The sequence below is a fragment of the Phyllopteryx taeniolatus genome, chromosome 18 (genome assembly GCF_024500385.1).
Source record: "Phyllopteryx taeniolatus isolate TA_2022b chromosome 18, UOR_Ptae_1.2, whole genome shotgun sequence".
In the NCBI taxonomy this organism is placed as follows: Eukaryota; Metazoa; Chordata; class Actinopteri; order Syngnathiformes; family Syngnathidae; genus Phyllopteryx; species Phyllopteryx taeniolatus.
The window spans coordinates 13950563-13971937 of record NC_084519.1 but is presented as its reverse complement, the minus strand read 5'-3'; the positions used below and the strand labels follow the sequence as shown (position 1 = coordinate 13971937).

The window sequence follows — 21375 nt, the reverse complement described above, 5'->3', positions numbered from 1 at the left end:
GGCAAATTTTTCTCTAATATAAGGTAGGTAGGTGCCTTGGCTCAAAGGTTAGGTAACTGCATATAAAACCAATACAGATACTTTTTTTTTTTGCATTTTTATTTAGAAAAAAAAAACTACTGCACAATATTTAGGAAATCATTTTTTGGAGGGGGGGGGGGGGTTATTTCCTGGGCGATGGTGATGATATCCATCTGTGGAGTGAAAAAACAATTGATGCCATTTGAGTTTTTTCTTTTATATAGCATAATGATTTGTAGACAGTAGACTTTAGTAGTACCGGTACTTCTCACTTTAAAACGATCAAAACACCAGTGTGCCCATTCCATTAATAGACATACATTCATATAGTGACAACACTCCCTCCAACTAATTCACAATGTGGTACGCTTTGTTTGGATCATGAGTTTATTTTGCCCTCCATACGCTTTCCACTTATCTCAATTTTCAGGGGCTCAAACGTAATCAGACATAGGCAGTTATGCACTCCCATGCTATAATAATGTCCCGAAGTGTTTGGGCACATAACGTGGTATGATTTGATTATTCCATACTTCTTCCCATCGTTCCGCTGCACTTTGACCTCGCTTTCATCTGATCAGAGAATCTTACATTTCTGTGAAATCTGGTTTTCCTGTGCATGAATGTTACCAAATCTTTCCCATGTCCTTTCCTACCATCAAGTCTTACTGGTGGCTGTGGAGTTTGCACTCACCTGCCAAGGGTCCAAATTATTTCCTAGTCCTGCTTCTTTGGGTTGTTGACGGCCACGTAGTGGTACAGCACCACCAGCAGGAACAGGGACACGCCAAGCATGTTGGCAAAGATGGCCAACTGCACGTCTGTCACCATTCTGTTGTATAACATGAGGGGAAAATAACATCAGCTCACAGAAAGCACATTCAATATACACGGCACGCCAAAAGTAGATACACACTGTTAAATAACTTATTTAAGAAAGTGACGCAGGATGAAAAGATGAAAGGATAGAAAGTAGGAAGGATGGCTGGAAGATAGGATGCATGAATAGTAAGGAAGGAAACTAGATAGATAGGATGCATGAATAGGAAGGAAGGAAACAAAATAGGAAGGGGCTCACCACCACTTTTAGGTGTCTCGCCACCCTAAATATTGATATTTCATGAAGTACAAAATAAAGTCTTTAATTCCTAATTTTATTACACAGAAATGTGAATATAATCCTATTATAATGAATGTGTGCAGACATACACAACTTAGTTGTTCTCACTGACGATAGGAAAGTCGTAAAAAAGTATACATTTTCGAGATTTAATGCAAAATCTACGAACATGTTAGCTAAGCTCTCTAGTTAAAATTAGCCAAAGCAGCGCCAACGCAGGGGTCGACACATGGCCCAGATAAGAAAATGTAAGGTTGTAGTGAGTTTGTTGAGTAATGAGAGTACTTACGTTGTGTCTTTAATTGATTTTTTTGTTGTTATAAAAAAAAAGTGGTGGTTCTGTAGAAGCCACAACTCACGGCAGATGAGCACTACAGTCTCTTCCGGTTTAAGCGGAAAGACACGTCACGTAAACGCACAATGCGTTCTGGTACACTCGTAAATCTAATGCACCACTGACGCGACTATTTGCTTGTACGGTGTCCTTGTTGCCCAAGAACGTCTCGTAACTCCAAAAGTCGTGAGTATAGGCACACTTGTACGAGGTGTGAGTACGTTTATCCACCTCTGCTTTATTGCTTTCGACCCTAGCCGTTTGCATGTTGTCCCTAAAAATACCCCCAGATACGTTGCGAAGTGAGGAGAGTCCGTAATTCACGTGAAGCCTCTGAATCTTTCACGCCCCGCCTCCTCCTTGACGTGTTCCTTCCCACAACAAAAAACAGCTGGAAGACATCCAAGATGGCGGCCGCGTCGGTCGAAGCCCACAACATGGACGACAAGAAATTCCAATACTTCTCTTCCATCAACTCCATGGCCAATAAAATCATGCAGGAGCGGGAGAAAATCAAAAACAAGCACGGCTCGACGTGGGACAAAATGTCGCCGCAGGAGCAGGACAACGCCATCGACAACTGGTTGATGGACCCGCACATCCGAGCCCGATACACCATGCACCGGGTGGACCGGGACGAGGTGGTCTGCTACCCCAAGCTACTCATCCAGACCGGACAGAAGATCGTCCATTTCGGGGAAGAGGTGCCGAGAAAATGTCGCTATGGAAATTAAAAGCACAGAGCTTTTAGGCCAAACGCCTGCTAGTTTTATTGCTAACTGCTAGCCACGTAACACTATTACTGTGGTATTATCATTTGTAATCCAGAACTAAATAATCTATAAAATCTAAACCATGGAGTTGACATGTGAAAAAGTGTGTGTACTCTTTTTTTGTTTGTTTGTTTGTTCAGGATATTACATGGCAAGATGAGCATTCGTCCCCCTTCTCATGGGAAACCAAGGTAAACATCATGATTAATTTATCTGTGTACGATGACATTATTGCATATTCTGTACTTTATTATGTCGAGCAAATGTGTATATACGCTACTCATAAAACGTGAGGGATACTAGAATGTCAAAGGAAATTTAAGGATGAACCTAAAATGCACTAAGACCTTTACAGGTGAACTTAATTTGATCTTCTGGAACAATTAATTTGATCTTATTATTATCATTTTAATAAGCTACTGCTTGTGTAGCCATGATATATGTTGTTATAATTGGGAAATAAATAAATGTAAAAAAAACTATGCATAATGATTGCATTAAAATGACTTATCTACACATTAACATTAATATTTAACATTCACCCCCCCCAAAAAATTTCAGTGTCCATATTTTTCTAGATTTTTAAAGTGTGCTGACATTATGAGCACAAACCAGTAACTCATATTAGTCGTTCTTAGTGGGACTCCCAAATCATTACCAGGGCAAACTGCCCTCATCCCGCCACTGTGCACATCAAAATCAGTGCACAATTTCCGATTTATTTTGACTAATAAAGGCTGCGAGGGCCGGTCAAGAAACTACGGACGGGCCGGATGTGGCCCGCGGGCCGTACTTTGTCCAGGTGTGGCTTATAGACGTGTCGCTGTATTTCAGAGCCAAATGGAATTCAGCTTGACAATGGGCCCCGACCAGGGAGTGTCTGTCTCCCAGGGGGACCCCAAACCCGCAAAGACCCCGCACTCCTCTCAGCTTGGCAAGAGTGTAACCGGAGCCAAGGTGTTGTATGCTTTTCGCCTCATGGTGGTTTCTGTGTTTGTATACATTGTGGTCCAAATTTTTATGAAAATGATATTTTTCTCTTCATTGAAAATTACAATATCATTTTCATGTCATCAACCACCAATCCTGATGGGAAAAAAACTTTGAATTCAACGCTAAAATGGATGAAAATTTCCCAGCGGAGATGAGATGCAACAAGGGTATAAAAGGTATTCTATATTATATTTCTATTTGTATCTAACCAAGGTGTCAGTGAGCGAGAGCAGGCGTCCAGAGGAGGAGTCCGCTTTCTGGAAGATCAGCGCCGAGCGGTCACGACTGGAGGGTGAGAAAGCCGACTTTCAGTCGCTGACGCCCAGCCAGATCAAGTCCCTGGAGAAAGGAGAGAAGCCGCTGCCCTCGTATCTGCGTCAGGTGAGACGCTTGTCACCAGGGGTAGAAGCTGTTTTGGACCAATATTACTACATCATCACACAACTAAGCTAAAATCCCTCAATACTTTGTAATACAAGAATTTCACAAAAACAAGTTTGGGTAATCTTGGTTCTATTCTGGTTTCACATACAATTACCTGGCAATGTGGTTCAGGCCACACTAGTATATGATAATTAGATGTTCTGCTTTTCAGAATCAGAATCATCTTTATTTACCAAGTATGTCCAAAAAACACACAAGGAATTTGTCTCCGGTAGTTGGAGCCGCTTTAGTACGACAACAGTCAGACAACACTTTTGAGACATAAGGACATTGACAAAATCAGTCACTGAGCAATAAAGGGTTGCTATCTGGGTTATCTGGTAATGCCGGTACAAATTATAATTTTTGGGGGGACAATTGTGCAAAAAGATGCAAAGTCCTCTAGCACTTAGAGCAGTTCGAATGACTAATTTCGCAATAGTCCGGTGCAATGACCATTATGCAATGGCACCGAGACTTCAAGGAGTGTATGCAGTTTAAAGTGACGAGCAGTGCGATAATCTGGGACAATGTTGATTGTGCAAATGTTGCAGATACTCCTCAGTCAGTGTGCAAATGGGGCAGATGCCCCTCTGGCATGAGTGGCCAGTATTGGTCAACAAGAGATATGCAAATAGTGCAGCGTGGTCGAGACAACTACAGTGAGTGCACGAGTAATATGTAATTGGCCCCACAGAAATGTGACAACAAACTCAGACAAAATTGGCAGCATGTTGCAATGGAATTGTAGGTTAGCTGTTTACGAAGTTGATTGCAAGAGGGAAGAACCTGTTGGAATGTCTGCTAGTTCTAGTTTGCATTGATCGGTAGCGCCGACCTGAGGGAAGGAGCTGGAAGAGCTGGTGACCGGGATGTGGAAGGTCCGAGAGGATTTTGCACGCTCTTGTCTTAGTTCTGGCAGCGTGAAAGTCCTCAAGGGTGGGTAGGGGGATACCGACAATCCTTTCAGCAGTTTTGATTGTCCGTTGCAGTCGGAGTTTGTCCTTTTTTGTACCAGCACCAAACCAGACTGTGATGGAAGAACACAGGACTGATGCGATGACCGCTGTGTAGAACTGCCTCAGCAGCTCCCGTGGCAGGCCGTGCTTTCTCAGAAGCCGCAGGAAGTACATCCTCTGCTGGGCCTTTTTGAGGACGGAGTTGATGTTGATCGCCCACTTCAGGTCCTGAGAGACTGTAATTCCCAGGAACTTGAAGGTCTCGACGGTTGACACAAGGCAGCTGGACAGCGTGAGGGGCAGCTGTGGTGAAGGGTGCCTCCTGAAGTCCACGATCATCTCTACAGTCTTGAGCATGTTCAGCTCCAGGTTGTGTCGGCCGCAGCGCAGCTCCAGCCGCTCCACTTCCTGTCGATATGCAGACTCGTCACCGTCCTTGATGAGGCCGATGACAGTGGTGTCATCTGCAAACTTCCAAGAGTTTGGCAACCGGGTGCGTTGAGGTGCAGTCGTTTGTGTAGAGCGAGAAGAGCAGCGGAGAGAGGACACAACCTTGGGGTGCCCCAGTGCTGAAGCTGCGTGTGGATGAGGTGGTCTCTCCCAGCTTCACTTGCTGTGTCCTGCCCGTCAGGAAGCTGTAAATCCACTTTTACTTTTAAATATCTCGGAATGTGGAGTTTTTAAGTCAATTAAATCATTTAAATGGGGCTCGATTTTAATTCATGATTATTTTTTGGGGGGGTGTTGATTTTAATCAGGGTTGGGCCAGCTTTTGTGCTCAATGGCCAAATTAGATTTTTAAAATGAATATCCATAAAAGTTAGAATGTGCATGTAATCTTTTAAAATACTTTATTAATACATTCATAATTGACCTATATCTGAATATTTATAATTATAATAAACAAATTATGTAATTAAAAAATATTTTACTATTGTGGGGAGAAAAAACAAAATTTGTGAAATAATTTCAATAAAATAACTTCTCATTTTAATGTTATTAAGAATAACTGTGGCAAACTCATTTTTGAAAATGTTTATTTTACTGTGTATTTCGTTATTTACAATAAACACATGAACAAATGATTTCATGTGAAATGAATACAAAATAATAAATTTTACATGAACATTTTTAAAACTAATATTACAAAAGTCTAAAAGCACAGTCGGGCCGATTAAGAATAGCACTTGACTGTGTCCGTAGGAGGCATCTTTCCCCTCCAAAGAGCCGGAGTCGGACCCCCACCCACCGCCGCTGTCCAGGCCGGCCAAGCAGCGAGCGCCCAAGCCTCCGGCCCCGCAACCTCCCGTCGCTGCTCCCGCCGCCATCTCCATTTCGCCAAGCCCCGTTCCTCCGGTCAGCGTCGCGGCGTCGGGGGCGGGCTGGGAGCGGTCGCAGAGCACCCTGCCGGTTGTCAGCTACACCGTGGATGAGGTGTTCCCCACCCCCAGTCCCCTCGCCAAGAGCCCCGCTCTCCCTGGCAACAAGGAAAAAGAGGAGGACGCCTCGCCCGGCAGTCCTGCCTTTTCCCAGGTGAGCTTGAAAACAACAAATCAATTTGCTTTTTAAGTTAGTTTCGAATGTTACCTCATATGTTAGCTGCTGAAGTTAGCGTCCAGTATCACCTCATACGTTTGAGCTAAGGATGACCAACGTTAGCCATCAGCTTCTATGTAAAATTCCAAAGTTAGCTATCAACATTAATTCTAATGTTAGCTTCCAATGTTAGCTTCCACATGAGCTTTCAACATTGCCTCCAATGTTAGCTTCTAACTGTAGTTTGTTTGCTTCATTGTTAGCTTAGCTCTGAAGTTACCTTCCTATGTTACCTCTAAAGTTACAGGTAAGGAAGACCACTATTAGCTTCTGAAGTTAGCACAAATGTTAGTTTCCAATGTTTCCTCGAATCTTAGCTTCCAACATTAGATTCCCGTTAGCTTTTAACGCTAGCCTCCGTTAGTTTGCCAGCCTGCTTTATAGGACCTTTACTAGAATCTTCCATCACGCTGCTGTTCGCTGTCAAGCCGGCCAATGCTAGCTACTTCTCAACATTCTAATTAGCCCCATGAGTTATTGTTTAGCAGACTTTGGCCCCATGAAAAGTGCTATAAAATAAAGCTTTTATTATGATCCAAACCTAAATAGTGGCATAGTTGTCCATTATCTCAATCACTCAATAAAATGTCCTCTCTTAGCAGTTTAACAGCAGTAACAACATCCTGAAGACAGGATTCGATTTCCTGGACAACTGGTAAACCCAGCAGCGGAGACGGGGCCGTTGGATGACATCACCACCACTCCACCAATGACATTACCATCATCCAATCGCGTGCCCTGTTTTTTTTTTTTTTTCTTCTCGCCAAACACTGCCTGTCCTCTCGACTCCTTTACCGGACCTTTCCCACGCCAATTGAATCAGTATCTGTTAGCTCAGTGTTTCCCAAGCTACATATCTTACATTAGGGGGGGGGGAAAAAATCACTAAATATATACTGAAATGGTCTCGTCTCAGTTTACTCGCACATTTACGTGGCGTGAGATCTGTTGAACACAAAGTTATTGTTCTGTTGGTTACAGGTTAATTGTGCCTTCTGCCATCTAGTGGAAGATAATTTAATTCTGCTTGTCACTATATGTCGCTGGCAAAGATAGATGAACAAAGATACATGAATGATTTTTCCGACCAATTAAGTGAAATTGGAGAATTTCCTGCAGCACAGTGGTTGGGAATCCCTGAGTTAGCTTGATTGTCATTAGCAAGTGCCACCAAAAGCCTGCCCGTCATTTTGATTCTGTAGAGAGCGTTTCTCTTGAAGTGCAAAAACTTAAAATAAAAACACGGCAACAACTTAAGCGGTCTTGTTTAGTAATTAATTAGCGGACTAGCACGTAACAATTGCTTCTAGCTAATGCATGTAAAAATGCCTTAAAGCCTTTGTTGTTTGTTAGCCAGATGCTATCGGCCTTCGTTAATCTAATGAGAACCAATTTCTTTTATATGAAGAAATATGGAAACAAAAATGTTACCACATGAGGGTCAAAATAGATACAGTACAGCAAAGAGTCATGGCAAGAGCCTAATAAACAACTCAATGGCTTTTTTAATTGCTATTTTTAGCCCTCATTTAAATGTTACATTGTCCTTCGTGGAGTATTTATCAGGTACTTTTGTAGCCTTGTGCTGACCAATCACACGCGCGGTAGCATCACGTCACATGCTCATCTGCATCGTTTTTGTGTGTGTGCGCTCTGAGTGATACACAAGACATCTTTTTAAAGGCGCTGTTGTGATGCGGTGTTGTCCTAAATGCCACTCGAGAACAATTTTACTGACATACTAATGCACTGGTTTACAGGACCACCATGCATGTGTGCTCGACTTGTACGCCGTGATTTTGAAGTCACACATTACAATAAAGGAAAGTCAAAAAAAAGTCAGTCTTGAGTTTTTACTGTCAAAACTACTTAAAACCTATTTCAACTCAGACATTTTTTAAATGTATGTATTTTAGGGGGTCTCAAACATGTTTTTGGAGTCTGGTCGGTTTCATACTAGGACCTCTTAGATTCATTCTGAGACATCATAAAAGGTTTATGACCACAGGAGCTTTGTGACCTGGAGATGATGTCCTAAGACTCTTCGGACATTGTGGAATGCTAATAAGTAACCAGTTTTATATTTCTCTACCTGGGTAGCATTGACAGTTTATGATATTTCTTTTAGAGATTAAACCTACTCAATAGGTCAACATTGGCCGAAGATGCACTTTTATTATTCGTTGTATTTATATCTGGCTAACTTTTTTTTCCCGTTTACTAGTCAATCATGTTTCAATTTACACCTTTTATAAATCTAATTTTTAACCCTAGTTGATCGTTGTGTTACAATTCAAATTGTCTGAACCTTCGAACTGTGAAGGAGACACGCTCACCACTGGATCCACCGTGCTACCCTCTCCATTTCCAGTTAATGTAAAATCGGCCTCCTTCTGAGAATGGGCAGCTCCAATCAAAATCAACATAAATTATGTATCCCGTGTGTGTGCGTGTACCTGGCTGAACTGAGGTGCCTCTGTCCGAATGAGTTGCCTCCTGCCAACACCTCCAAAAGTCTGAATAGTCACCTTCTTCCACCAGACGTTCAATCACAAATTGCGACATGGTTAAAACATTATTTGTATCATTCCGAGTTGACAGTCTGCAAATATTCAGTTTAACGTCTAACAGCGAGGGAACAAACTGTCACACTTTTAGAAGGCGCCGTGGGTGAGATTTCGCCATGATGTAATGTCAATTCAAACCAGCAGGGGGGGAGCAGGAGTACCAAATTATTGACAGAGAAATAATCTGTTCCCAGGTGAAACTGTCACCACCATAATTACAAACAGCAGACACGATGTTTTAAATGTCATGCAAGCACAAAAGGAAGTCTTTGTAAAAACATTAGCCTTAAATGACAAAGGTGTATTGCAAAGGTGATTTGTGTCCTAGAACTAATTTGAAAAAATATTCTTAATCTTTACACAAGTGTAAAAATTTAAGCACTCTTAAAACTCATTCACAGCCAGCCCTCCAAGTTAACATGGATATTTGACTTCTAAAGCCGCCAATGGCAGTGAATGTGTTTTAAAATAAAAAAAAGTGACAAATAACTCCCCAGCTTTTGCTATGAATTAGTTTTACAGAGTGCCATTTTCCTTATCAATATAATATCGAAAGCTCTGCTTACCTTTTGGCTTTGACATGATAGCAGGGGCAATGTGTTTCAAAAGTCAGATAGTTGTTGAGATCAGGTTTAATGGCGTATTATTCCAGGTAAAATTCTGAACTGCACAATTTCAGGGGGGGTTCTACATTATTCACTCTAATTAGGTCGCCAAACATTGACAAACAACCAAAGCATCCATCCGTCATTTCATTGTTTTTCGTCAACCATTCCTTCCATTGTTAGTTTACACGAAAATGTGTAATTAAGTGGTTTAGAAAGTAGAAGCGTGGGCCATAGGAAAAAATTGCCTCCTGGAAACACTTGCAGAGTCTTTCGGCATTTTAACTGGCACACATACAATCACATCTGTGCTTTTTAAGTCATAATTGTATGTTACCGGTGAATGCAACACAGTGCTAAGTAGGACACGTTTAAGCCAAAAATACACATTTATGGACAAGAACGGATCTGTGCTCGTCATCAAAATTCAAAAGAAAAAAGTAACGAGATCAAAAGGTCAACAAAAGCTAAGCTACTAAGCTAAGCTAACCTAACAGGCGTTCCCCTTCGTGGAGTCCTAAATCTTGCCTTTTAAGTGTGTGTGTGTTTGTGTTTTTACCACACTTGCCTTAGGAAAAGTGTACACACGAGGGGAATGGGATTGGAATGCACTATGAATCAAAGAAAATACAGCACAATTAAGATAAACTAAGCCAAAATAACAAGCATTCCCTTTTCCTGAGCCCTAAATATGGGGTCCTCGTCTTTTTTATTTTGCAGCAGCACCTGCCTTGGGAATAGTGTACACACAAAGGTTGGAAATTGGAGACCAAAATCCAAGACCCTTATCGTCGAAGGTCTTAATCTACTACACAAAGAGTGGAAATGGGATGGGGATAGGAAAACACAAAAGGCTTTCCTGTTATGCAACTAGCAAGTGACGCCCTTAAAACAAAACAAAACAAGAAACAAACGGACGACAGGCAGCCAGTGGGGATGAAATCACATGCACAATATTTGGAATTTGACATCATTTTTTTCGATCTTTTTTTCCAGTATTCTTGCTGGGTCATGTCTCTGAGGGAGGTGTGAACCAGGAGAGAGTGAGAGGGAGGAGAGAGAAGAGGGATTTCTTTTTTTTTTTTTTTTTTTTTTGCTTCTTTCAGGAGTTAGGAGGTTGAAAATGGGACCGGTCACCGGGTCGCTCGCTCTGCTGTGTTTGTGCTCGCTGGGCTGCTGTGTTCCCGTTGGAACGGCACAACCGACCCAGGTCAGGACAATATTGAGCTTTGAAACTTATCAGAAAAACTAAATGTAATTATGTCAATGGCTTTGATAAAATTGTGTTAAAAAGTGCAAATCAATGACCTAAAAGTAGGACGTCATGAAAAGACTATTTGCTGGATGATTTATCCGTTCCCAGGAGCAATTAGATCATTGATGGATAATATTGGTAACACTTTTTAGAACAGAATTTGGGAAAAAGTTATACATTTGATTTTTAAAACTAAGACAGATGGACAAGGGACATTAGTAGATAAAGGTAAAATAAAAGTTAAAAACGAATTAGTTAATGAGACAAATTAATAAAAATAAATTCAAATAAAATGAGCAAAAATCTAAATGAATAAACACCTTTTGATTAACCGATTTTAGGGAGCGGATGCTATATTAATGCTGTAAATATTACAGGACTCTTGATAATAGAGCGAAGCTAAGTGGCTAATTATCCCAAAATGGAAAACTAAAGCACCCTGTCTTGCTGACACTATCTGACGACCTCACTGGTAAAATAAAGCTAGCTGTTTAGCTTAAGTTAACTGGCTAAAGGAAACTAACTGGTTAAAGCTAGCTTAAGGTAGGGTAGGCCTAATGGAAACTAATTGGTAAACTAGAGCTAGCTGTCTCATTGAAGTTAACTTGCTAATCGTACCTGGCACGTAAACCCAAGTTAACTGTTCTATTGATGAAAACTGGCTAATGGAAACTTGCTGGTGTCCTCCAGCTAGCTGCCCCGCTGAAGCTAACTGGGTAATTTAAGAAGCTTCCGGAAGAAATTAGCACAGTGAGCCGTGGTCTAGCTAATATACAGTAACTGTGTAACTGAAGCTAGCTGTCTAACTGCTGTAATAATTGTAATCATTTTGAAGCAATGTAATGTAAATATTGTGTTTTTTGTACATCAGACGTCTCTTGCAGATGCAAAAAAGTCACGAGGAGATGTTCCAGACATTCTTCCGGTGTCGGAACTGGAGCCCACCAACCCGGCATCGGACTTTGAAACCTCTTACAACTACGTTCGTACGTACTCACGGCAATTATTTTTTTAAATTTAATAAATAGTCATTTTGTTTAACTAAACAAGAGTAACACTGCATCTTCTTCTGCAGTGTCCAGACTGGCCGGGATGGAGCAGGCCATCCACAGTCTCAATGTGGGCCACTACACCCTGGATGTTAGTGTGGCCCAGCTAATGGAACGCCTGTCCAGGATGGACGGTACCAAGTCACGCTAATGCTAACCTGCGGCACTTCCTAGTTCCTCTGATGTTCTTTCTTCATTCCCAAAATGGCAGCCAAGGTGGCGGAGCTGGAGGACAAAATCCGGGAAGTCTACCAGCACAGCAAAGACAACCGCAAAGAGATCGGCAGATTGGAAGGTACGTTTTTTTTTACCCCCAAATAGTTTGCTTGGTTTTATCTGAAAACACTGCAAGTAGGAACATTTGGAGGACTATAGTTTGCCAAATAAATAAATGAATAAATGATCACAACAGGGTGAAGACACTGCTACAGAGGTGGGGTAGAACTTTTGAGAGGTGCAGGAACTTTTTTGGGGTGGTGTCTGCAATACTAAACATATCTGATAGGAACCTTTTCGCTTCAGGAACTAATAGTACTAAAGAAATCCTGGAACTTTCGTTGGAAATGTAGCTTTTTGAAAAGGCATTCTAAGTGATTTTACTACCATTTTTACCACTAGATGAAGAGAAAATCAGTACGGTACACAACTTTGAATAGATGACGATAGAAGAACAGCTATCTGGCTGACTAAGGATAAATAACAACATTACCTAGCCGGCTAAATGAGGCAGCTGTCAAACTATACTTAGTTGACTTAGAGCCACTAACTAACTAAAACAAATCTGGATAATGATGCCTACCTAGCTAACTGTTTAAGCAACTTCCAGAAGTTACCCAGCTAACTGGTTAAGTGGATAACAACACCTAGCTAACTACCTGTAGTTGCTAACAATACATTGCTGGCTAACTTTATTTGACCAACCAAGATGAACTGGAGAAACTGAATGTAGCTGGCTAAAAGAAGGTAAATTGGTTAGCCTAGTGGCATAATTAATATTTTTTTAAAGTAAAAAAATGGATACAAATTTTCTCACTAAAATAGTTTTTTTTCTTTGTCAGTGTAAACTCCCTGTCATCCAGGACATAGTATATTACAAAGGTTGAATCGAGGCTACTGGATGCTTCGTGTTTGTTGAATTTGTATACTGTGAGAAAAGTTTAAAAATGACTGGGGCAATTATGCTATTAGGCTAACGAATTGACTAAATGTACCTAGCCTGATAGTGTTAACAAAGGCTAATGAGACACACAAGATGAGTGTTATAGCTGCTCAAGACAAAATGGCCAAAGCATCAAAATTAACACAAATGTCTCAAGCCATGTTTGCTCTCGACCAATCAGGTTGCCAGAAAGGCCTGCGTGTGGGCTATAAATGCTACCTGGCGTACAACAACTATGAGGACTACGCAGGCGCGTCCAGGAAGTGCCTGGAGCGTGGGGGTCGCATGGCCATGCCACGAGACCGCCGCGAGCAGGAGGCGCTGGCCGACTACGTCAAGTCCTTCTTCCGGCCGGGCAACTGGCCCGTGTGGCTTGGGGTCAACGACCTGGCGACCGAGGGTGTGTACATCTTTGACGACGGCACGCCTGTCTCCTACTTCCAGTGGCGCAGGCACTTCCTGTCCAGCCAGCCCGACGGTGGCAAGCGTGAGAACTGCGTGGCCATGGCATCAGATAATGGCGACTGGTGGGACCACTACTGCGACAGGGCCATGAACTACATGTGCGAGTTTGATGACAGGGTGGTGCTTTAGATGAACTCCTAGATCTCCATTTTAACCAAAAAACTGTATAGAAATAGGCAATCACCAAGGTCACAACTCTGTGGGCCTTGGTTAATAAACATGATGGCAAACACAATTAAACACACTTAAAAATAAGTTTTCTCTTAATGTTAGCTGGCTAGCTGTAGTTAAGTAGCTAACATGACGTAGATGGACTAGAACTAACTGAAGCTAACAATGTGCAGCTGGCTAACTGTAGTGAAGCGGATAACAATACCAAGCTCGCTGAGGTCAACTAGCTAATTGTAGTTAAGTGGCTAACAATACCTAGCTGGCTAACTGTAGGTGAGTGGCTAACAGTACCTAGCTGCCTTTCTGAGGTCAACCAACTGCGGTTAGGTAACTAACTGACAGTTGTAAAGGCACTAACAATACTTAGTCCTGACAGAGGTCCACTGGCTAACTGCATGTAGTTAAGTGGCTTACAATACTTAGCTGGCTAAAGTGTTAGTTAAGTGGCAAATACATAGTTTGCTAACTATAGTTAAGTGGCTAAGAATACCTAGCTGGCTAATTTTTCATAGCTGCCTGACCAAGATGTACTGGCAAAACCAAAGCAAGCTGGCTAATTTAAGGGAAATTACCAAATTTACCATTTTAACCAACTGGCTAACTGTCAATTAATATTTGGCTGGCTATCTCAAGACAACTAGCTAAATCAAACCTTCCTGGCTATCTACAGTTAAGCAACTTATCAAAAGTGACAGCAATACCTAGCTATCTTCCGAGTTAAGTGGTTAACAATACCTAGCTGTCAAACCAATATGAACTGGCAAAATTGAAGCAAGCTGGCTAAGTGGCGCTAACTGTCAAACTATATGTAGCTGGCTAACTATACCTATCTGGCTATTGTGTTTCACTGTGGCCTTGGAGCTCTGACGCCTTTTAGTCAAGAAGTGCAAGATGCTCCAACTGAAAACAATCATATTAGCAACACATTTGTTTGTATGCATACATAGTTTTATTGAAAGTAAACAGTTAACATGATTTTCATTCTGCTATTGTTAGCTTTTTACTTTACAAGGATCAACCCGTCCTACAAACTATTGCATTTTATGGCCACGCAGCGACGCCAAATTCAAGAAAGAGTGGTACTGTATTGTTTGTGGAAAGCAGTTTTAAAATGTATTCAATATCCAGCTGGCTCATGTACTGTTTTGTTGTTTGCCCTCACTAGAAAAAACAATTTAGCCCGCTAGTAGAACGACTAGGGCGGACTAGTAGAACTGTCTTACGCGTCACATTTTGTTTCCCTACGAGTGCCACTTTGGACCACAGATAACTACTGCACATCTTAGCCTTACTAGTAACATAGTTGTCCTACTAGTGAGGACAAAGAGCATACTAGTGTATAAACTGTATATACGTATGGTATTCCATATCAAGGATCTGGAATAAATGCTCATATGGCTTTCATAATCGTTCAGGTTCAAGTCACAGCAAGGACCTAACCGCGAGAAGCGGGCGGACGCTCCGCACAGCTTGGCATCGGTCGCACCTCTTCACGGTAGCGTGAGTGCGAGGCGGGACGTCATCAGCGTGTAAAGGAGCATCACTACCGCTGGCTTCCTGCGCGGTTAGCTTGGTCGGGCCGGAGGCCGTCTGCAGGATGTCGCTGAGTGTGGGTCGGTCCATCGGGTACTTGCTCGGGTGGGACAAGAGGACTTTGTTGGTGTCGCTAAGCAGAAAGTCACCTCCCATCTGAGAGAAATGTATTTACTTTTAGTATTTAACATCACCTGGCTAACGGTAGTTAAGTGATTTTCCCTTACTGTCCCAACCAAGATGATTGGGAGAAACTGAAGCTGGCGGGCTAACGCAAGACAAATTACAAAATCTAATTAGCTGGCTAACTGTCAAAGTAACTATACTTAGATATCTATCTGGTTAAAACTTACCTAGCTGTGGTAAAACAGATCAACTGTATTTAACTGACTAGCTGTGATTCACTTGCAAACAATACCTAGCTTGATAAAAGCATTAACTACCCTAGCAGACCACTGGGTTAAATTGAGTGGCTAATGGGGTAATTAAGGCCAACTGCCAAAGGGTTGGATAAAACCCAAACAAACTCGGCTAGCGTCATCGATACCTGGTAGATGTCCTCCAGCATGTGCATGGGGAATTCTGGGAAGTCTCTGTCTGCTGCTTGGTACTCAGAATACCGGAGCATGGAGTCAAAATTCATGACTTTAGCGCAGGACGAGATCAGTCCAAAGCTCCTGTAGATCTAACACCAACAAGACAACTTTAGCTGGAATTAGGGCTGGGCTATATCATGGCCTTAAAATAAAATGATTTTATTCCCCACAAAATTCATATTTAGTGTTTGGCACCATTGATGCTATCGTGATTGCCTTCCAGCAGGCTCCTTTCTTGTCATACGGAAAACAATGTGTCAATTTTGTCTGTTTAAAGTCACTAGTAGCATTTTTTTTAATTTTATTTAATAGTCCATTGAAGGGTTGGAAAAGTAGCCAAATATAGCGACCAAATTGCCAAGTTGGCAACACTTGACTTTCTGTTCACAGCCATGATGTTAGGGGAAGCGGTGCAGTCATGTGTTGAACTGCACAGGCCTTAAAAAAAAAAATTATACTGCCAAATAAATTCTGATTAATAGATTAATCGCCCAGCCCTGGCTGAAATCAAGTTCTGGTAGCGAGGAGATGATTTGTGACGGTTGCAAACCTTCCTGTGTGGATCCAACACTAAGTCCAAGGAGCATTCTGTCTGCTGCAACCATAAACGAGCCCCCTCCAGGGCTCCAAAAGACACTACCACGACCTTCACAGACCGAGCCTCCAGAGCAGCCTTCAGACCACAAGGAAACATGTTTAAAACATGACATTTTAATCAAATGTCTTGTTTATTCTGTGATTTTTGGGGTAACTAACCCTGCTGCCCTCCAGCTCGGCCACATGGTCGCGTCACGGCAGTCATCCAAAGTGCCTGATGAGGACCAGCAGAAGCTTCTGACCCGGGGAACGGTACTGATCCAAAGTGACACTCCTTCAAACACAACACGCACACATTCAAACTTGTGTTTATGCACGCAGACACAAAGGCTAGATAAACAACTAATACAACTCTACTAGGCCTTTTTAGATTTTTTTAGGGGTGTGCCAACTCTGCCAAGGGTGTTGAAATGGCGGTGCGCATACTCACTTTCCACTGCGTCCATCAGTTAACAAAGTTTCGGTGCTAAAGATGTCCACCGTTTGTCCTCCTGATGTCACGGGAGCACAAGACGACTTAAGACTTCGATCTACATGCTCCAGGAAGGAGTCCCACTCGCTCTGTACATACACGTATCCATGCAAGCTATGTTCAGACAGAAGCAATCAGAGAAACTAATGCACATTTCTTGTTACAAACCTGGAGCTGGAGGAGCTCCTCCACTTGGTCCCTCACTGCTGCATGGCTATGAAAAGACAAATAATCAATCACCTATTGCAACTATCAATTACTGAAAAGACATTTGAATCTCCAAAGTGCAACGCATTTTGGAATTCGAGCAAAACTTGCCTGAAAATTTGAAATCAAAGTATCCTAAAGCACTATAATGTGTGAATTCAGTACTGAGAATATCTAAAGGATGATGGCGTTTTTTTGTGTGATGCAAAGAGGGGAACACTGATAAACAGAGAACAATAAATTAAACTTAGTTACATAGCTACGTGTGGTTGCTCAGTACAATATACTAAACCATTAATTACTTACACAAATAATACTAATCATATTTTATCATTACATATTATATTTTTAGTTTAGATTAATAGCTTAAGAGAGAGAGCGAAGATAAATATTTTACTAAATCTTTAGATTTTTTTTATTCAAAAATACAAAATATATATACATATTTGACAACATTAATGCCAGGAATACTTAAAATGCCATTATGTCAGGCATCTTCAAACAATGAGTAGTTTTACTTGTATTACAGTGGTTAAATTCTTTTGACACTCATATTTCAGTTCTTTGTGACAGATCTCCCCTGAAAACGAGTTGATTTCACCATTTGCAAGAAATGTGTTGCAAAAATATTCTTAAATAGATTGAGAATTCTTAAATTGTGAAAAAAATCCTAAAGCGTCGCCTCCAAAAGATATCACCTTGTACAGTTAATAAAGGAGTTATCATGGTGACAGTTTAACCTGGAACACACACTGGGAAAAGTGGCGCGTTATTATAATGACATGGTAATCTGCCTTTGGTTTGTTTGTTCAAATTTACCGATACAGCGTTTGCCAGGTGGCCTCAGCTTCGCTCTTCTTCTTCACTCCAATGCTGCGCAAAAGCAAGAAAACACACTGTTAAATGTACAAAATTTACATATTAAAAAAAAATAATTAAAAATCACTTTTTAGCACGAGAGAGAATGAATCTCACCTCTTGTAGAAGTCTGCTCCGGCCGCGATCAGGCCCAACAAAGTGGCAATTTTGTATGGGACAAAGTTCTCCATGGAGACTTTAAAAGAAAAATTAAACTTCATTTTTTTGGGATATGTTAGTGGCAAAAACGACACAAATTAAATAATGCAATTACCCTCGGGATAAACCATGCAGAGGCTAGGCAATATATTGTATTGTATTTTATTTTTTAATAGAAATTCCTCAAAAATTAAGCTCAGAAATCTACTTTGTTGAGGGCTGCTATTAACACAGCTTTCAACTCAAAGTTACACCGTACATAGTTGTAGGCGCTTTTCTCAAAACGAAAACCATCAAAATTCGACATAAAAAAAGATATATATACATATATATAAAAAAGGATATAATATACGCTCGCCTCAGTTTTCCGTCGCTTTTTCCTTAGTCTGGCACTTTTCAACCGTATTCGAAGGACCAACCCGTCACATTTTCAGAGCGAAATGATCTTATTTGTGACTTACGACGCCGAATGAGTGGCAGCCAAAAACGGCTCAAACAATACAATGAATGTACATTAATTCGTTTTACATTTAATGGTACAAAACCACTTTTTTTTTTGTTTCGTCCTACCCTCGGCATCCTTCTTGGCCTGCTGTAGCAGCACTTTGCCCAAGCTGACAAACTGCTTCAAGGCGGCAGTGAGGCTCTCCTCCTTCGGGAACACGTCTTCCTCCATGCCCCCAGTACTTTACTTTAACACCACGCTTTCAGAACTAAACTGGAAGGAGAACACTTCCGGGAAACCACGTGACCAGGTGTCACACGGCAGGATTGGGCGGCCTCTATCGGTGAGAAGGATAATTGCATTTTACTCCTACTTCCCTCATCTATAACTGTCAAATGTTATCTTACTTGTTTGACCGTTCTGAGCATGCAGCCATTTCCCAATTAGAAAAAACGATAACAAAGAGCTCATCAACAAAGGTCAGTAAATTTACGGGGTGGAAAGCATTCACTCAAAAATCCCTGCAACAAATTTAATCCAAGTTGAAACGAAGTGAAATGATAAGAAGACTACGAGTTTTGAGGTGTGTCGAAACAGCAATTCCAGGAGGGCCTAATAAAACCCCAAAGGATCTGTTAGAAACAGCCCAAAACCTTTATCCACAAATGGTCATCTTAAATAATAAGAAACTTTTTGTTTGATCTGATTTTGTTGTTGTCAGGGATTGAAATAGCAAAAAGCTTCCATCAACCCTGTGCTCAAGTACATTGGCATGTGAACAAAATTTCATTTACCTCTAACAAAAAAATAAATATATTTTTTAACCTAATTGGATAATCCTGATTGAAGTTGTCCAAACACAAAAATGTTTTTCAATGTTTCCGTGACGACCAATTCATCCTAAAATACTCTAAATTAGACTATCACAGTCAACATACTGCTAAGGTTTGTATACTGTTACTATTCAAAAAACAACAAAAAAACATGTATCTCCAAGTACATTTTTTATTCGCACCCCCTACCCCCCCAAAAAAACAACACAATTTCAACATTTTATTTCATGTTTTGGATAAAATGTAAAAAAAATAAAAATACACAATTTAGAGACATTATTTGTAATTATGTGCTTTACCTGTGTGCTTTTTCTTCTTTTGTGTGAAGTCACTTGTGCATTTGTTTCCATGGGACATTCAAGCCAAATACTGAACTAGTACGTCAAGTTTTTCCAATAGGATGTCCTGTAATTTCAAACCTTATAGTGCCACTATTTTTTATTTTATTTTTTTAACAAACCTGCTGGATGACAATTGATTGACGTGAGGTGCTGCAGCTTTTCTTTTTGGTAAATGAAATCATCACAAAACGTCGATATAGTGCAACCTCTAAAGTCATATGCAAAGGTTGTTCAATTAGTAATTTGGCAAAAATTGCCATGCCGGTTTGTGGGGAATAGGCCACTACAGTCACTAAAATACAATGTTGTGCTTTTTTTGTTCTTTTTACTTGATGTCACATAAGCAAGTATTGTTGTGCCTTTTACAATTAACAGCCACTTGATAATAAAGCATGTTAAAAAAATAAGACACGACATGACTCTCCTTTTAACATTTTTTCACAAATGCCAGTAGTTATTGCTTATTTTTCTCGTACGGCCACCAGAATCCGTTTTACGTTCCACGTTAGAGGTTTCACTATATAACTTTTGTCTTGATTACCGTGACTTGATCGTGAATTCTCAGTGAGTCCATTTGTTCTGTCAATTTAAAACTTTTCATGAACTAAATTCTTGTACGTGTGCCTCGTGCTAAGAGTTCTTTGAACATTGTGTCGACGAGTCTGCGTTGAGGACTTCGATCATGGTTCTGATGGAGGGGAAGGTCTCGGCCACAGGGGGTAGACTCTGGTACCAAGAGGGTAAACTTAAGGAGTAGAAAACCGTAAGAATATAAATGATTTTTGGTGAATCATGATGCTTATTGTTATTATTAGAATGCACAATCAGTTCATCTCACGTTTTGAAGTGCATCCAGCTCTTTGCTGTTTTACTGAAGCTGTCAGGACTGGGCGTCGTCATGGCCTCAAAGTCCACCAGCTAGTAACAAAATGAATAGAACCCAGTTTGAATCCAGTAATTAAGAGTTGTTGTTTTTTTAAATACTTCCACTGAACAACACGTTTCATGTTTAAGTTCCGTTACCTTTCCTTTGGGGATCCGACCGCTGATCTCATTCCCACTAGCCATCACTGCCCCCATCATGACCGAATAGGCCACCACGCTGAGCACGCACGCGCACACACAAACACCACAATGAGTAATGATTGACACACTTATCACTTAATTTCTGTTACAGCTAACTGGGTGTGATAAGGCACCGTGGAACTAATGACATCTTTCATGTTCTATTTCTACACTTGAGCTTTATGCTCACGTTTTCATAGGCGACACACTACACAGCAAATCCCACTGTAAATTACTGTCGCCAAAGAGGATCTTAAGGAACAAAAAAAAAAAAACCCACCTGATTTCGACTAAACTCTGGTGAAGCAACTTAGTGCACATCTGGATAAAAGAGTAGATAGAGGAGTGTTTTTTCCCCATATGACAAAAGATGGCATTTCCTTAACGTCTCAATGAATAAAGCATGAGTCACAATGTAGGCAGGAAGTATGTATCAACCTATGTGTGCTGATTGTTGGACCTTGGCGCTCAACTGCGTGCAATTTAAGTTACTAAGTTGATTTCTTTTTAACAGGATTTAGTGGCTGTCGGTAGATGATTACCTGGAGCCTCTAGAGAGCGGCATGAGGTTGCAGAAGTAATAAACCAGCGAGAGGATCAGATTGCACACGGCGTCGGCGTCCTGAAAAGAGCAAACTCTGCCTCGGTCAGATGGAAAAACAACCAAAAAAGAATCCATCAACGATATTTTGCTTTCACATTGCTTAACTGAGTGCAACCTCTCCACAGAGAGTCAAAGGAGGTGAGGGCTCAGCAACCATACTGTTTACTAGGACTGT

The 21375-nt window shown here is 41.1% G+C and overlaps 5 protein-coding genes across 8 annotated transcripts in view; 2 read left to right on the top strand and 3 right to left on the bottom strand.

Annotated features, from left to right (window-relative positions):
- Positions 1-63: 63 nt before the first annotated feature.
- ost4 (oligosaccharyltransferase complex subunit 4 (non-catalytic)) lies at positions 64-1435 on the bottom strand. Its single transcript, XM_061753250.1, has 3 exons — positions 1431-1435; positions 716-853; positions 64-194 (listed from the first exon to the last, which is right to left on the bottom strand). The coding sequence occupies exon 2, from the start codon at positions 850-852 to the stop codon at positions 739-741; it is 114 nt and encodes a 37-aa protein (XP_061609234.1). The 5' UTR covers position 853; positions 1431-1435; the 3' UTR covers positions 64-194; positions 716-738.
- A 414-nt stretch (positions 1436-1849) lies between these two features.
- Positions 1850-7124, top strand: c18h1orf198 (chromosome 18 C1orf198 homolog). 2 transcript variants are annotated; one of them, XM_061753249.1, is made up of 6 exons: positions 1850-2179; positions 2389-2439; positions 3083-3205; positions 3455-3622; positions 5827-6156; positions 6822-7124. In XM_061753249.1, the coding sequence occupies exons 1-6, from the start codon at positions 1883-1885 to the stop codon at positions 6876-6878; spliced, it is 1026 nt and encodes a 341-aa protein (XP_061609233.1). In that variant the 5' UTR covers positions 1850-1882; the 3' UTR covers positions 6879-7124. The 2 variants fall into 2 exon arrangements, with proteins under 2 accessions (XP_061609233.1, XP_061609232.1); XM_061753248.1 differs by having other exon boundaries at positions 6819-7124.
- Positions 7125-10290: 3166 nt separating this feature from the next.
- On the top strand, positions 10291-14617 carry clec11a (C-type lectin domain containing 11A). The gene is made up of 5 exons (XM_061754691.1): positions 10291-10601; positions 11518-11632; positions 11722-11829; positions 11907-11990; positions 13036-14617. The coding sequence occupies exons 1-5, from the start codon at positions 10515-10517 to the stop codon at positions 13446-13448; spliced, it is 807 nt and encodes a 268-aa protein (XP_061610675.1). The 5' UTR covers positions 10291-10514; the 3' UTR covers positions 13449-14617.
- Positions 14417-18645, bottom strand: selenol (selenoprotein L). Its single transcript, XM_061754689.1, has 9 exons — positions 18483-18645; positions 17871-17949; positions 17715-17768; positions 16857-16902; positions 16647-16777; positions 16376-16490; positions 16170-16292; positions 15571-15708; positions 14417-15179 (listed from the first exon to the last, which is right to left on the bottom strand). The coding sequence occupies exons 1-9, from the start codon at positions 18586-18588 to the stop codon at positions 14913-14915; spliced, it is 1059 nt and encodes a 352-aa protein (XP_061610673.1). The 5' UTR covers positions 18589-18645; the 3' UTR covers positions 14417-14912.
- Positions 18646-19348: 703 nt separating this feature from the next.
- The window catches only part of ttc13 (tetratricopeptide repeat domain 13), a 35066-nt gene continuing 33039 nt past the window's right edge, over positions 19349-21375 (bottom strand). For all 3 annotated transcript variants that reach the window (XM_061754679.1, XM_061754680.1, XM_061754682.1), the window contains exons 20-23: positions 21139-21218; positions 20555-20633; positions 20370-20449; positions 19349-20276 (exon numbers count right to left, since the gene is read on the bottom strand). In XM_061754679.1, coding sequence (XP_061610663.1) covers positions 20162-20276; positions 20370-20449; positions 20555-20633; positions 21139-21218 — 354 coding nt within the window. In that variant the 3' untranslated portion in view covers positions 19349-20161. The remainder of the gene's footprint in view (positions 20277-20369; positions 20450-20554; positions 20634-21138; positions 21219-21375) is intronic.